This window comes from Monodon monoceros, unplaced genomic scaffold (genome assembly GCF_005190385.1).
Source record: "Monodon monoceros isolate NGI ecotype Baffin Bay Population unplaced genomic scaffold, NGI_Narwhal_1 Super_Scaffold_1, whole genome shotgun sequence".
NCBI lineage: Eukaryota > Metazoa > Chordata > Mammalia > Artiodactyla > Monodontidae > Monodon > Monodon monoceros.
In genome coordinates this window covers 47,922,484-47,939,462 of record NW_021703765.1, presented here as the reverse complement: position 1 = coordinate 47,939,462, position 16,979 = coordinate 47,922,484, and the positions used below count along the sequence as shown (strand labels likewise).

The 16,979-nt window shown below is 39.6% G+C and overlaps 1 protein-coding gene across 3 annotated transcripts in view; it reads left to right on the top strand.

The window, feature by feature from the left end:
• Window positions 1-16,979, top strand: part of LAMA3 (laminin subunit alpha 3) — a 240,003-nt gene that overhangs the window by 181,968 nt on the left and 41,056 nt on the right. For 2 of the 3 annotated variants that reach the window (XM_029230150.1, XM_029230143.1), the window contains 11 exons: window positions 4,114-4,224; window positions 4,339-4,450; window positions 4,662-4,829; window positions 6,282-6,478; window positions 7,663-7,779; window positions 8,763-8,917; window positions 9,197-9,338; window positions 10,182-10,284; window positions 12,256-12,372; window positions 12,458-12,637; window positions 13,188-13,330. In XM_029230150.1, the coding sequence (XP_029085983.1) occupies window positions 4,114-4,224; window positions 4,339-4,450; window positions 4,662-4,829; window positions 6,282-6,478; window positions 7,663-7,779; window positions 8,763-8,917; window positions 9,197-9,338; window positions 10,182-10,284; window positions 12,256-12,372; window positions 12,458-12,637; window positions 13,188-13,330 (1,545 nt within the window). The remainder of the gene's footprint in view (window positions 1-4,113; window positions 4,225-4,338; window positions 4,451-4,661; window positions 4,830-6,281; window positions 6,479-7,662; window positions 7,780-8,762; window positions 8,918-9,196; window positions 9,339-10,181; window positions 10,285-12,255; window positions 12,373-12,457; window positions 12,638-13,187; window positions 13,331-16,979) is intronic. The other variant, XM_029230133.1, reaches the window with a different exon arrangement.

Here is a 16,979-nt window from a genome sequence, read left to right as displayed (position 1 = left end):
CCTTCTACTTGCTTTGGGTTTAGTTTGCCATTCATTTTCTAGTTTCTTAAGATAAAAGCTTATTTACTGATCCAAAACCTTTCTTAATATAAGCATTTAGTGCTATAAGTTTTCCCCTAAGCACTGCTTTAGCTGTATTCCACACATTTTAAAATGTTGTGTTTTCATTTTCATTCAATTCAAAAGATTTTCTAGGGAGCTCCCTAGTGGCCTAGCGGTTAGGATTCTGGGCTTTCACTGCTGTGGCCTGGGTTCAATCCCTGGTTGGAAACTGAGATCCCACAAGCCACGCAGCGTGGCCAAAGAAAAAAGAAAAATTTTCTAATTCCTCTTGTGACTAGAACTGTATTGTTTAATTTCTGAATTGGGGATTTTCCAGATAACTCTCTGTTATTGATTTCTAGTTTAACTCTTTTGGGGTCAGAGAACATACTTTATGATTCCAGTTCTCTTAAATGTGCTGATGTCTGTTTCATAGCTCAGAACATGTACTATGTACAGTTGGAAAGAAGGTGGTCAAGAGGGTATCCTAAGAAGTACTAGGGCCGAAAGTGCCCCACGGGCCAGAGTCAGGCTCCCTGGGGGGAAAACGGGGGCTCTTCTGCCTATAAATGGAGGCTGAAAAAGCAACCTCAAAACTTTGCAATTCCCATTGTTGGACAATGGCTGTATGAGAACCTAAGAAAGGACAACCTTGCAGCCAGGATGTGGACAAGACTCACAAACCAGGATCTGTGCTGAAATGTGACATTCTCACTATCACCATAATGTGCAAGTCCTAAGCTGTCACTATAACACCTGGTCCTGGGGTGGGAGTAGTGATGACCACAAGATCACTGGACAGGGCACAGAGAGTGCAGGGAGAAGAAGAAATCTCCCTCTTGGAAGGAGCCTGCAAACACTGTAACAGACAGATAATAAGAAAGACATGCAGCAGAAGCAACAGTCAAGTGATGAGTTCCCTTCAGAGAAAATGAAAATCATAGGACAATCTGAAAATTACTTTAAAGAATAACATCCAGGACTTCCCTGGTGGCGCAGTGGTTGAGAGTCCGCCTGCCGATGCAGGGGACACGGGTTCGTGTCCCGGTCCGGGAAGATCCCACATGCCGCGGAGTGGCTGGGCCCGTGAGCCATGGCCACTGAGCCTGCATGTCCGGAGCCTGTGCTCTGCAACGGGAGAGGCCACAACAGTGAGAGGCCCACGTACCAGAAAAAAAAAAAAGAGAATAACATCCAGTAGAAGGAACAAGAAATTAGAAAAAAATTTTAAACACCAGAAACCAAACAAGAAGAGGTAAATATGAAAAGATCTAAGTAAAACTCGTGGAAATGAAAAGATATACTCAAAGTAAAATAAATCAGTAGATGAGATAAACCCTAAGCTAGACATAGTGAAAGAGGGTTTGGGGAAACTTTAATAAGTGCTTTTGGAATGAGGGCTGATTGTAAACCATTAGTGGCTATGGTTGAGTACATACAGCAAAAACTAATGCTAGAAAACTGGTTCTTTTCCATCCCATTAGGGTAATTTTAGAGCATGGTTTGCAGGCTTAACATAGAGAGGAGGGGGGGAAGTCTTTATGTTTTCAGAGAAAAAGAAAAGCCACTTGGGTTACTTTGATGTCATCAGTACAACCCTGCATTTTTTCAATGAAGGGAAGGAAACCAACATTTTGGTATCCATCCTATGTGCCAGGCTCTGTGCTAAGTGCTTTCCTTACGTCTCACAACATCCTATGAGGAAAATAGTGTTATTTTTATTTAACAGGCCTGGAAAAGCTAAGTAACTTGCCTTCAGTCACACCGCTAGTATGTGGTGGTTCCAGAAGAATTCAAGCCAAGGTGAAATTCCTTTTTTTTTTTTTTTTTGGCAGCTTTATTTGCAATAAGCAAAAATCAGAAACATCCCAAAAGTCTGTCAGCAGGTGAAGGCATAAATAAATTGTAATGAACTACTGATGCATGGGTGAATCTCAGAATAAGTACTCTGACTGAAAGAAGCCAAACCAAGGAAAGTTCATATCCTAATGAGTGTGTGCGTGTTTATGTGTGACAATCATAAGTTGTGCACAGTTCTAGAAAACGAAAAGTAATCTAATAGTGTGTGTTCCTGGTGATGGGGAAGGAAGTGTCAGGGAGAATCGGGGGGAGGGGTTACAAGGGGCATGAGGAAATGTTTCTTAATTGTGGAGACAATTTCATGGGTCATGTGTCAAAGCATATCAAATTGTGTACTTTAAACACGTGCCTTTTGTTGTATGTCAGTTATACCTCAGTAAAGCTTTTAAAAAATCAAACGAACAAAAACAGAAAGAGCCTCATTGACCTGTGGGACAACATCAAGTCACCAAACCTACATGTAATTGTTGTCACTGAAGAAAAATGAAGTGAGTAAGGGGCAGAAAAATAGTTGTGCATTTAACGGTAGAAAATGTTCCAATTTTGAGGCAAAACTATTAACTCACAGCTCTAAGAAGTCCTGTGAATTCCAAGCAGGATACAGAATAAAAGTCTTACTAAAGCCCACCATTAATTAATTGCTTTAAAAACAAAAATAAGTTGACATACTTAAAAGCAGGCTGAAAATAAAAAGATGCATTACAGAAAGGGGAGCAAAGGTAAGAATGACTTTTGTCTTCCTGTCTGCAAAAATTAAAAATAAAACATCTGGAACAATCAGGGCATTGTTGCACAAATTCCAGTTTGTCCCCTAGTGCAGATTATAATAAAACAGAATTAGTAAAATCTACATGTGTTAACCTGCTCTGTGAATGTAGAAAGTCACAGAAAGTTGTAACCTTTTTTTGACAAAATAAAAGAATATCTACTCAGGAAAATGTCAGTCTGTTTTTATAGATTTGTATGAACTTGAGAAAAGTGTAAAAAAGATCCAACAGATAATTTTGTTCTCTGTAACCTCTGATGTCTGGGATTGGTGAGGGTTTTGAAAGTAGGGTGATTGATTGTCAACCATTATTCATACACGAGATGAAATTCTAAAGACCATGCTTTACCCACTATACTTCTTACTTCTTATACTTCTACTAACGCTCTTTAGAATGATGTGCCTTATTTGCCTATAACAAAATTAAAATAGAACTATCTTCTTGCAATATCACACAAACACTATGAAAATTCAGTAGGAATATGTATGAGAAAGCAACTAATTTTTTGGATGGTCGTATGTATGTGGCATTTTATAATGCATTAGCCCACTTACCACTGAAAACAACCCAGCAGCTTAATATTATAATCACCAATATACAGATGAAGGAGATAAAGTCCAGTGAGCTTATCTATTAAGTGGTGAACCTAGGGTGTGGACCTGAGCTGGAAAGCCTGTGCTCTTTTACCCAACACTGGTTCTCGTGTGCAAATAGAGATAATAATTTTGCTTTTTCTTGTAAAAATTCTCAAGGTATTAACATATTTTTCCCCAAGATTGAAAATATTTACTACTCTAGATATTATATGAGGCAATGTCACCCTCTAAAAGTAATGAGGCTGTTGAGTTCCCCAAAAAGGACAGGGGACCAGGATTTGAGTCCTGAAGCAATCAGTAATCACCTGTACTGCTGTGGCATGGATGGGTCACCCAACTTCTTTGGGCTTCTGTTTTCTCATTTTTTTTTCATATTGAATAAGGGTATTCAATTAAATGAGCCACAAATTTCTCTCCTGCTCTATAATTCTTTGAATCTAATGAGTCCTTGAATAGAGTAGCCATAGGCACTTCTTTTTAGTATTATCAGGTAACATATAGGTTAAAAATAACTGAACAATTCTTTATAATAGAATCTAAACCTTAATACATCAAGTAAGTGGCATCACCCTCATTTCTATACGGTTAGATCGTTAATTCAAATAAAGTATCTCTTGTCTCTTCATGTTTTAAAATTTTACTACTTTATTTTAGAGCCGTATCGCAACTTACATCAGAAATTTATTCTTCATGTGGCCTATTTCAAAGAACCGTATTTTTTTTCCTAAGGATCAGCATTGGTCTTGCTAAATGAATCTTTTCACATCATCACCAGGTTTACCAACTTGGTAAGACTTCCCTCCAAATTTCTACTCTAAAGTGAGATTAACTTTGTATGTTACTTTCAGAGCCAGTTGCTCAGCTACAGTTCCACCATTTCAAATCATAAATCAAAACTGGATGGCCTGGAAAAAGAACTGAGTAACTTGAATCGTGAATTTGAAACTTTGCAAGAAAAGGTAATGTGTTAGGTCAATAACCTTAACTTTTTTTTTTTTTTTTGCTTTCAGAATACTGTTAGTTTTTTCCTCCCATCAGCTTACATTTTGCTCATCAATTTGTTTTTCGTATAGGTTCAAATAAATTCCAGAAAAGCTCAAACATTATATAGCAATGTTGATCGGACAACCCAAGGCGCCAAAGAGCTGGACACAAAGATTAAAAATGTCATCCGGAATGTGCACGGTAAGAAGAGTTACTCAGCCCAATTAAACATCTTTTATATTACTTTGTAGCCTTTGTTGTACAAAGAAAAAGTTCAACGTTATGAAAAAGAACCTGTAGTGATACTAAAAAACCAATATGAACCCTCCATAAAAATCTCGGCCTTTTTTTTTTTAGTAGTCTGCTGGAGTCCAGAATTCCCAGTTCAATAAACTGCTTGATGTTTTTCCAGTTCTTGTGAAGCAGATCTCTGGGACAGAAGGAGAAGGAAACAACTTGCCTTTGGACGATTTTTCCAGAAAGCTGGCTGAAGCGGAGCGCATGTTGAGGGAACTGAGGAACCGCAACTTTGGGAAGAACCTGAGGGAAGCAGAAGCTGAAAAAAGAGAGGCTCAGCTTCGTAAGGACCCTCCCAAATTCTTGCATACAATCCGTTCTAATTGGTTTGAAATACGGTGTGCAGAGTGCAATATCTAGTCACCGGTGCCAGGTGGAGGGGCTCGTCCTTTCAGCGTATATTACTGGTAGAGGATCATGTGGTGAAAGTAGGTAGCCCCTTCAGATTACTGAGAAGCCCTAGGACAGAACAACACTTTTTTTTTAATTTATTGAAGTATAGTTGATTTACAATGTTGTGTTAATTTCTGCTGTACAGCAAAGTGATTTCAGTTATACGTATATATACATTCTTTTTCACGTTATTTTCCATTATGGTTTATCACAGGATATTGAATATAGTTACCTGTACTCTACAGTAGAAGCTTGTTGTTTATCCATCCTATGTATAAGAGTTTACATCTACCAATCCCAGCCTCTCAATCCTTCCCTCCCTCCCCACTCCTTGGCAATCACAAGTCTCCTCTATGTCTGTGAGTCTGTTTCTTTTTCATAGATAGGTTCATTTGTGTCATATTTTAGATTCCACATATAAGTGCTATCGTATGGTTTTTGTCTTTGTTTGGCTTACTTCACTTAGTATGATAATCTCTAGGTCCATCCATGTTGCTGCAAATGGCATTATTTCATTCTTTTTAAAGGCTGAGTAATATTCCATTGTACATATGTACCACATCTTCTTTATCCATAGAATAGAATATCTTACCATCATGCAAAAAAAAAAAGTTTCTTCTTAGATATTAGACACTGATACCTCTTGTTCCTTTTTAACTGCATTTTCATTCTTCTTTCATTCATCTCCACTCAGCTCTCTCATATCATTTTTAATGGTCACCTTATCACCATTGAGCTTTTGAATCATACATCGATATTAGCACTACTGTTACCTCCAAAAATGAATATACTAGAAATTAACTGAATATATCTAAAGGTTTGGGTTAGGGAAAAAGCCTCATTAGCTCAAAACTGTAAGAAATAATAATTTGGTGTATATTTTTCCAAATACTGACCTTTATTCTCTAGTAAAATGATGTATCAGTGGTTACAGATAGTAGCAGTTCTCTTTTAGCATTTGTATTGTTTAAATGTAATATTAGCCTTGGCTTTTAGCTGCAAGGAGACAGTGTTAGTAGTAGAAAGAGCATGTGCTTTGTGCTCTGCAGGTCAAGTTCAAGTCCCAAGGCTAAAACCTTGTCACCCAATTTCTCAGGCCATCCATTTTCCTATCTGAAACATGAGGTTGATAATTACTGTTTTCATGTGGTTGTCACGAAAGTTAAATGAGACAGTGTGTGTATAACATAACATAAATGCTAGTTTCCTTTCCTGTTCCCTTGCAAGTTCAAGGAAAACCATGAAGTGAGTAGAAACTCAATTCTCCTTCTGTAGTCTTTATAAGTTAGCTTTCCAATGTACTCATCTCTCAAGTGGAAAACAAAAAGGTGATGTATTACAGTGCTGACTCGGATAAGGAGCTGGCTGGAAAACCACCAGGTGGAGAACAATGGGCTTGTGAAGAATATACGAGATTCTTTAAATGAATACGAAGCCAAACTCAGTGACCTCCGTGCCGCTGTACAGGAGGCCAGTGCCCAAGCAAAGCAGGCCACCAGCCTCAACCGAGAAAACGAGAGGGCTTTGGAATCCATCAAGGTGAGGTCACGGTCAGAATCTGCATGGTTTGGTTAATGACAAGGATGAGGGAACAGGAATCTTTATCGTTAATAAAGTGGCAGAGCCAGGCAGCTGTCTGTACAGGAAGCCCTAATCAAATAGGCGCGAGGCATTAAATGCAAAATCAAAGTAGTTGCTACTCCTCAGCGGCCAGAAAAGTTTCTGAACTTAAACCACAGAGAAAGCAGAGCAAATCGCTTCACCCCCACCCCTGGCTGATAGAGTGCTGGACCAATAATGTTGCCAAATAGGTGAGAAATTAATATTGTTATAATTAATTCAAAGTGTACAATTTATGCTCTAAATAACTGACTTTTTGTGTCATATATGTAAACATCATTATCAGAATCACCAGCAAAGGCATTTTAAGCCATTACTTGCTTTTTAGGAAATAAGTCAAAATACAGGCCACATGCAGGAGTTGCAATGAGGAGTTAAAGCTCGAATTCTATAGTGTGTATGTCAATGGTGAACACTGTAGGCTAAAACAACAACAAAAGTGTGAGGGGCTATGAAATGACAGTAAGATCAAAGTGGAATAACATAGGACTGAACACCCCCCCCAAAAAAAAAAGAAACGCAAGAATTTCGTAAAAGACAATGACTAATATCTTCACTGATGGTAATAGGGTTAGCTCCGAAAGCCTCTTCAGGTAGTAACACCTCTGTTGGAAGTCACTGATTTTGCCAAGGGGAAGGGAGCAGGGTCCAATTTTACGGGTCCCTGAACTCGGGCAGCCTCCACCCTGGCATCCTAAAGTCCTGTGTGTTTCCTTATTGAAGTGTCCCAACATCTTCGCTGGGACCGGCATGTAGAGTGTGCCGATGGTTGGTGCTGATTCCCTTAGTTAAAATCCCTCGTTCTGATCCACTAGCCAGAGCTTAATTATATATCCACCTCACGGGCCTGGTTGAGCCCAGTGTAGAAACCTCCAATGTGACAGCGATTGTTTCATTGGCATGTTGTCTGTGGAAACTATGACAACACACCTACGCAACAAATTGAGCTGATGTCTCATGGCTTTGGAGTTTCCTAGATGACCTTTAAGTGCAAGAAGACATTCTGACTCTGAAACTACTTCTATGCTGTTGTCCAATAAATATGCCTGTGCCTTCTGACGATATATCATGAAGCTCACAGACATTCTTTTTATTCTCTCCAGAGACAAGTTAAAGAAATGAATTCCCTCCAGAGTGACTTCAGCAAGCATCTAGCCACTGCAGACTCTTCCTTACTGCAAAGTAACGTTGCCTTGGAGCTGATGAGTAAAAGCCTCGAGGTAGAGGCAAAACTTGTTCTCTGGAAAATCAAAAAGCATTTAAATTATGTTTCGAGGAAACAATGAGATCGGCTAACCAATTTTCTCTCCAATATATGTCTTTTAGGTGGAAGAAAATATACCAGATGGTTAAGAATGGTTGTCCCTTGGGGGAGGGGTGAATGATGTATCTTCTCTGTATCTATCTCTATTATCTAATTTGCCTGCAGTGAGTGAATGTTACTTTTGCGATAACACAAAAAAATGTGGTGCTGTTTTTAAAATCTCATTTTCATCTCTAAGATGAATGAGGTCTGAGGATCTAATGTAAAGCAATATGACTCTAGTTAATAACACTATATTGTATAATTGAAATTCGCTAAAAGAGAATTTAAATGTTCTCACCCCCACTCCCAAAAAAGTTAAGAGGATAAAATATGAGCTGATTGATGTGTTAACTCAGTGGGGGAATCCTTTCACAATGTATGCGTGTGTCAGGTCATCACTTCGTGCACTTTAAATACCTTACAATCGTATGTCAATTATATGTCAGTAAAGCTGAAAAACAATTAAAAAATAAAATAAAATATCAGGCATACATTATTAACAGAAGACATTTAGGACTGGCAAAAGATGGACAACATTTCTTAGCAGCCCATTGGTCATTTTGAAAATATCTTTTATTATCGCTATTTCTAAATCAGAAAAAAAGGTATTTTGGTTTAGTACAACTATACACTAATGATAATAAGGAGCTTTTATAAAATCTATCAAAGCGGGTACCCACCATATGGAAAATGTTCAAAATGGTGGTAAAACTTGGGAGAATGTTCTCAGTGTCAGTATCTCAAGTAACCAAGGAATAATTGGTGTGCTGAGCGGGCTCAGAAAACAGTTTCTCATTGTTGCTTCCTGGAAACGTCATTTACGACAGAGGTCAAGAAAATGGCATATACGTGCTTTGCTTAAGTTGACACTACCTCTTGTTTACTTGGAAAATATAGGAATATGAAAAACTAGCTGTCACTTTAAATGAAGCAAGACACGAACTAAGTGACAAAGTGAGAGAACTTTCCAAATCGTCCAGTAAAGCATCCCTGGTGGGGGAGGCAGAGAAGCATGCGCAGTCTTTACAGGAGCTGGCAAGGCAGCTGGAGGAGTGAGTGGCTGACCTGACGGGTCTAACTGCAGGGGCTGCTGGAGCCTGGTGGGAAGGCCTCTCAGGGGGAGTGGGGTCTCCAGACCAGGGTGGAGGGCGGCACCCAGGGCCCAGTTCCGAACCCGACCAGCCGCAGGGGCCTGATTCCCAGCTGCATCTTTGGGGCAGAGCTGCAGAGCTTGCAGCCCCAAGTCTCCATCTGTCAAATGAATCGGGAGGTTAGGGGGCTCAGCTGCAGGCAGGGGGGCCGCTGGAGCCCTCTCCTGTACCATTTTCTAGGATCAAGAGGAACACCAGTGGGGATGAGCTGGTACGCTGTGCCGTGGACGCTGCCACCGCCTATGAGAACATCCTCAATGCCATCAAAGCAGCCGAGGACGCAGCGGACAAGGCCACCAGCGCGTCTGAGGCTGCCCTCCAGGTGAGCACCTGCACTGGTACCTTCTCTCCAGGCACTCTGGAGACGACTCATTTTCCTATCTTCTTTCTGCATGCACCAAGGAATAGAAAAAAGCATTATTTTAGACCAGAATTTGTTATATAGAATAGACTCGAACTTGCTCTAGATATAAGTCATTTCTGTATATACTTGGCTATTTGATAAATGTAGCCCACTTTTAAAAATCATTTGTAAAACCAGATAGAAATCACACTGATTATTGATTTTGAACCATGAAAGTATTATACCCTGCTTCTTACCAGGTATGTTTTTATGCTGTGACTGAGTATTGAGCATTAACATTTACCAAAGAAGAGAAATTTTTGTACACAATTCTATAACCATTTATTTCCTGTCATTTGTCTTATACCTGGGCATGTCTGTGGAGTCCTATGGTATCTTACATGCATCATATAATATTCCTATGTCTAAAAATAAAGAACAAATTATTAATTATGAGAGAATTAGGGGACAGACCTCAGAAGGTTGAAGATTTTTATCTCCCGAAGATTAAAAGCCTAAAAACATTTTAACTCTGTCCTCCATTATTGCAGAGGGTATTGTACAAGTGACAGTGAGAAAATGAGAAGGTGTCACACAATTTGTCATTATATCAGCAGAGATGGGTCCGCCTCCCTAAGCCACAGACGTCTTCTTAGAGCCCTGACTGTATCTTTTAAGGAACAGTCTTTTTAAACCTCCTCCTTACCCTCTAACCTCATTCTTTGAAGATTAAAGATAAGGGCTTTGGGGTAGGATGAAAACTCTTACACTATATTTCCTAAGGTGTATCACATTTAAAGCTGATAAACACTTTGCTTTCAGACAGTGATAAAGGAAGATGTTCCAAGAAAAGCTAAAACCCTGAGTTCCAACAGCGATAAACTGTTAAATGAAGCCAAGATAACCCAGAAGAAGCTACAGCAAGGTACTGAGGGTTAGGGTGGAGGCTGGGATAGTCAGAGACTTGGAAACAACCTATGAGACCAGGAGAGGCAGCCCTAGAAGCAAACGCACTTCTTGAATCTCAGTGTCCATGCAAATGATACTTTGGAAACTCATAGCTGGGATGTGTCTACCCAATATTCTAACATATACCAAATTAACTAGAACCTCATAAATCTAAGTAAATCTTGAGGCTGATAGGCCTGTTTCGGCCTGGCCTTGGGTTTGGGGGAGGGGATTCTTAGTTTAATCCCGTGTGGACCCACATAGCATTGAGGTATGTACAGTGCTGCTTTCTTACTTAAGGCCCAGGTAATTAGTTTCAGGTCATTAGAGCAACTGCTTCAAAATTTCTTAAGCCCTAAAATCTTAGCAACTGAAAGTACCAAAAATCACTACCACTATGGAGCATGAAGATTTTTAAATTTTTGTCTTTGAACTTTTTCTACTTATTTAATTTGATTTTTTTTAAAAAATAATTAAACCGTCTCGATCTCACCAAATTCCTGTGTTCAGAAAATGCTGTGTCTTGATTTTCTCTGGTCTCCTGTGGTCATTCATAGCTGAGCAGCCAACCAAGCTCGTAGCCCTCACTTACCTTCTTAATCCTTTCAAAGCAGTTAGATGCCTTCTACCAGTAAATAAATATATTTATTTATTTATCTTTTTTCATTTTTAAAAATTAAAATGAAAAATAAATGTGAAAACAGGAAAAAGAAAATACAAAACAATATGTAGTCATTTGCCTAGCAAATTTCAAAAATTAAAATTTCCTGGTATGACGTCTGCTCTCTTTATAAAATTTGAGCTAAGAGGTGAAGATATGTATTTTTAAAAGGATTAGGATACTGGACTTGCCTGGCGGCCCAGTGGTTGAGAATCTGCCTGCCAATGCAGGGGACACGGGTTCGAGCCCTGGTCCGGGAAAATCACACATGCTGCGGAGCAACTAAGCCCGTGTGCCACAACTACTGAGCCTGTGCTCTAGAGCCCATGAGCCACAACTACTGAGCCCGCATGCCACAACTACTGAAGCCTGCGTGCCTAGAGCCCGTGCTCCACAACAAGAGAAGCCACTGCAGTGAGAAGACCGCTCACCGCAACGAAGAGTAGCCCCCCTCGCTGCAACTAGAGAAAGCCCGCACGCAGCAACGAAGTCCCAACGCAGCCAGTTAATGAATGAATGAATGCATGAATGCATGCATGCATGCATGTGAACTTAAAAACAAAAGGATTAGGATACTAACTACATTGTTATTTAAACCAGTCCTGGAATCACAGTTTAAGCCATGTATCGTCAACTTGATCTTAAAGCATTCACTGGTCATTTTCCATGACCCCAAAGTGGCAATATTATCAGCTAAGAATGTCTATGAACTCTGTTCCTTTCACTAAATGTCCTTAAATTTGTTTGGAAATGAGCAGAAACAATGCCTACTGTGTGTGTGAGTTTGCTTCAGTGAGGGTCTCTTAACAACACTCCTTTACTGTACTTTTGACTGAAGGGGCATCCCTTATGCATTATTCATTCATTTGTTCATTCAGTCGTTTGTTCCATAAATACATACTAATATTAAGCCTCAGTGAGTGCCAGACATGGCACTATGTGCTGGGACATAGCAGCGAACAAGACAGACACATCCCTTTTCTTTGCTAAGCAGAGACTTTCACCCTGAGCAGAGTGGAAGTTAAGCCTCCCTCTGAGTTATTACGCCTCTCCCTTTCCTCATGTGCATTTCCAAGGAGCCTGGTAACACAGGCTCTATATGCTCCTGGCCTCTGTAACTGGAGGACCTGTGGGTCTAGGTGCATGCAGTGGGCATCTCGGGGATGACTGCTAAGATGCAGGTCTGCTCAATGCTGTGCAGACCTTGGCTACTTCAGGGGTCACCAATACCCACGGAGGATCAAGATCTTTAGGGTAATTGCCTCTTGCTGCTTTATTTTATTTTAGAAATCAGTCCGGCTCTCAACAACCTGCAGCAAACTCTGAAAATTATGACCGTTCAGAAAGGGCTGGTAGACACCAATCTCACGACCATCCGCGATGATCTTCGTGGGATACAGAGAGGTCAGCAGCTCCCTAACCCACTGGACTTGGCTTCTTTTGTCAAACATTTTAGATACTTACCCCTCCCTGTTTGTGTGTGCATTAGATGACATCGATGGTATAATCAATAGTGCAAAGAGCATGGTCAGAAATGCCAACGACATCACAAATGATGTTCTAGATGGGCTCAACCCCATTCAGATAGACGTGGAAAGAATTAAGGATACCTATGGGAGCACCGGGAGTGAAGACTTCAACAAGGCTCTCACCGATGCAGATAATTCAGGTAGCAGGCATTCTCTGCCCAGGACATATTATCCATTTTCTCCATCAGTATGTGCTTTGGTCAGTTTTAATTTTTCCCCGGTAAAGTCTGATCTTAGAAATTAAAATATTAAAAACAACTTCACATAATCCATTCAAAGAGTATGGCTATTCTGTTAGTTAAAAGGACCAAGTAGGATTTTTGAAAAAAATCCATGAACATTGCTATTGATTTTCCCTTTTATAGAGTGGAGATATAGGTCCCTGAATCATGAGGAATTGAATTATTATTAATATTAAAGATCAAAAAGCAAAGATTTATTTTTTTATAGTGGTCAAGAAAGATAATTTGATATCTAGATTGCAGAATAAGATCCATGATGTATTTATATAGAAATATGTATAATATATATTTCTATAATATAGAAACTGTATTACCTGATTCTGAGTCATCCTGTCCAATGTTTGCGACCCAGACATACCACTTGACAAGTACTATCAATGAGAACATCTGTATTTAACCTTTTCTCAACTCACAGTGATAAATACCTGTTTTGTAATCTCACCAACAGTAAAGAAATTAACCAACAAACTGCCTGATCTTTTGAGCAAGATTGAAAGTATCAACCAACAGCTGTTGCCACTGGGCAACATCTCTGACAACATGGACCGCATACGGGAGCTAATTCAGCAGGCCAGAGATGCTGCGAATAAGGTGGGTGTGTCCCCACATTGCCAGGCACCAAGGCTCATTCTTTGATAAGTTACTCCATTCATTAGGAAAGGAAAGGTATCTATGTACTCAAGAACTGGTTGTCTTTCTTTTTATTTATTTTTTGGCTGCGTTGCGTCTTTGTTGCTGTGCGCAAGCTTTCTCTAGTTGAGGCGAGCGGGGGCCACTCTTTGTTGCGGTGCGTGAGCTTCTTATTGTGGTGGCTTCTCTCGTTGCGGAGCATGGGCTCTAGGCGCGCGGGCTTCAGTAGCTGTGGTGCGTGGGCTCGGTAGTTGCGGCTCACCGGCTCTAGAGCACATGCTCAGTAGTTGTGGGCTTAGTTGCTCCGCAGCATGTGAGATCTTCCTTCCTGGACCAGGAATCGAACCTGTGTCCCCTCCATTGGCAGGCAGATTCTCAACCACTGAGCCCAAGTCCCCTGGTTGTCTTTCTTGCCATAATTCTTTGGTTGCTCCCAATGTGCAAGTTCATTTCCTCCTGTCATCCTTCAAAAGTACACGTCATCTTCATCCCTTAGATGATCTGGTACATCAAGGACCTGGAGCAGTTTCCTTCTCACTGACTCATGCAGACAGGAAGCAGGATTCTCCTCCAGGCTCCAGCTGGTAAAGTGTTATTGCAAGTTCGAGTAAGGGTTCTGTGATTGGAACGTGCAGATATGATACTGAACAAGACCTACCTTCTCATTTTAACTTGGAAGTTGTAGAATCCACTTTTATTGAGGATGGAGGAATGGTTCCTACCAACATGAGCAGTGTTCTGAATAGGAGATGACAGAAATTTTCCTTCATTGGAAAATTCCATCAGCCTTTCTAATTTTAATCTGACATTATTTACTTGAATTCCTTACGCTTCTCCCTCACAATTTGTTTTATCCTAAAATAATGTAAATGAAATATCTTGTATTTTTCAGCCACCTCCCTATGAGATATTTGGAGATAGAGAGTTGGAAAGCCAAGTCAGAATATCACTGCCCTGGAGGCACCATGGTTGATTTCCAGGCTCAATATTACGCCTTTTGAGCCTGAAAAGCTGCCTTTTCTTTTAGGAAAGAGAATGACTCCCAACACAAAATTTTTAGCAGAAAAACAAAGAGCCTAAGGCACGGTTTGGCAGAAACTACCCTCTTCATACCCATACACATCTTATAAAAAGCAAATGAAAAAGCATGTTTCTAGCTTTTGCCCTTCTATGTTCGTTCACTAATTTACTGAACATAATTTGAAGTGTATAAATAGCACAGTGGCTTAGAACTGGTTAACCGAGGCAGACTACCTTGTTTTGATCTCTGCTCTGTCACTTACGAAAATAAGACTAGTTACAGTTTATAGATAAATGATATTTAGTAAAAATATTAAAACACACGTGAGAAGCTGGGCGTGGGAATCCAAATCCAGCGTAGTGGTGACCTCTGAGAAGGGAGAGCAGACTGGGAACAGGGTGGGATACATGATGGGATTCAGTCATAGCAGTAATGCTTAATTTCTTAAGAAGGTCGTGCATATGCAGGTGTAGTCTCTTTTTTTGTGTTCATAAAATGTTTTTTTTTGAATTTTATTTTATTTATTTTTTTATACAGCAGGTTCTAATTAGTTATCAATTTAATACATATTAGTATATATATGTCAATCCTAATCTCCCAATTCATCACACCCCCCACCCCCCCACGACCACTTTCTCCCCTTGGTGTCCATACATTTGTTCTCTACATCTGTGTCTCTATTTCTGCCCTGCAAACAGGTTCATCTGTACCATTTTTCTAGGTTGCACATATATGCATTAATATACGATATTTGTTTTTCTCTTTCTGACTTACTTCACTCTGTATGACAGTCTCTAGATCCAGCCACATCTCTACAAATAACCCAATTTCATTCCTTTTTATGGCTGAGTAATATTCCATTGTATATATGTGCCACATCTTCTTTATCCATTTGTCTGTCGATGGGCATTTAGGTTCCTTCCATGACCTGGCCATTGTAAATAGTGCTGCAGTGAACATTGGGGTGCCTGTGTCTTTTTGAATTATGGTTTTCTCTGGGTATATGCCCAGTAGCGGGATTGCTGGGTCATATGGTAGTTCTATTTTTGTTTTTTAAGGAACCTCCATACTGTTCTCCATAGTGGCTGTATCAATTTACATTCCCACCAACAGCGCAAGACGGTTCCCGTTTCTCCACACCCTCTCCAGCATTTGTTGTTTGTAGATTTTCTGATGATGCCCATTCTAACTGGTGTGAGGTGATACCTCATTGTAGTTTTGATTTGCATTTCTCTAATAATTAGTGATGTTGAGCAGCTTTTCAAGTGCTTCTTGGCCATCTGTATGGCTTCTTTGGAGAAATGTCTATTTAGATCTTCTGTCCATTTTTTGATTGGGTTGTTTGTTTTTGTAATATTGAGCTGCATGGCTGTTTATATATTTTGGAGATTAATCCTTTGTCCATTGATTCGTTTACAAATATTTTCTCCCATTCTGAGGGTTGTCTTTATGTCTTGTTTATGATTTCCTTTGCTGTGCAAAAGCTTTTAAGTTTCATTAGGTCCCATTTGTTTATTTTTGTTTTTATTTCCATTACTCTAGGAAGTAGATCAAAAAAGATCTTGCTGTGATTTATGTCAAAGAGTGTCCTTCCTATGTTTTCCTCTAAGAGTTTTATAGTGTCCAATCTTATATTTAGGTCCCTAATCCATTTTGAGTTTATTTTTGTGTATGGTGTTAGGGAGTGTTCTAATTCTTTTACATGTAGCTGTCTAGTTTTCCCAGCACCACTTATTGAAGAGACTGTCTTTTCTCCATTGTATATCCTTGCCTCCTTCGTCATAGATTAGTTGACCATAGGTGCATGGGTTTATCTCTGAGATTTCTATCCTGTTCCATTGATCTACATTTCTGTTTTTTGTGCCAGTACCATACTGTCTTGATTACAGTAGGTTTGTAGTATAGTCTGAAGTCAGGGAGTCTGAGTCCTCCAGCTCCATTTTTTTCCCTCAAGACTGCTTTGGCTATTTGGGGTCTTTTGTGTCTCCATACAAATTTTAAGATTTTTTGTTCTAGTTCTGTAAAAGATGCCGTTGGTAATTTGACAGGTATTGCATTGAGTCTGTAGATTGTTTTGGGTAGTATAGTCATTTTCACAATATTGATTCTTCCAATCCAAGAACATGGTATATCTCTCCATCTGTTGGTATCATCTTTAATTTCTTTCATCAGTGTCTTATAGTTTTCTGCATACAGGTCTTTTGTTTCCCTAGGTAGGTTTATTCCTAGGTATTTTATTCTTTTTGTTGCAATGGTAAATGGGAGTGTTTCCTTAATTTCTCATTCAGATTTTTCATCATTAGTGTATAGGAATGCAAGAGATTTCTGTGCATTAATTTTGTATCCTGCAACTGTACCAAATTCATTGATTAACTCTAGTAGTTTTCTGGTGGCATCTTTATGATTCTGTATGTATAGTATCATGTCATCTGCAAACAGTGACAGTTTTACTTCTTCTTTTACAATTTGTATTCCTTTTATTTCTTTTTCTTCTCTGATTGCCGTGGCTAGGACTTCCAAAACTATGTTGAATAATAGTGGTGAGAGGGGACATCCTTGTCTTGCTCCTGAACTTAGAGGAAATGCTTT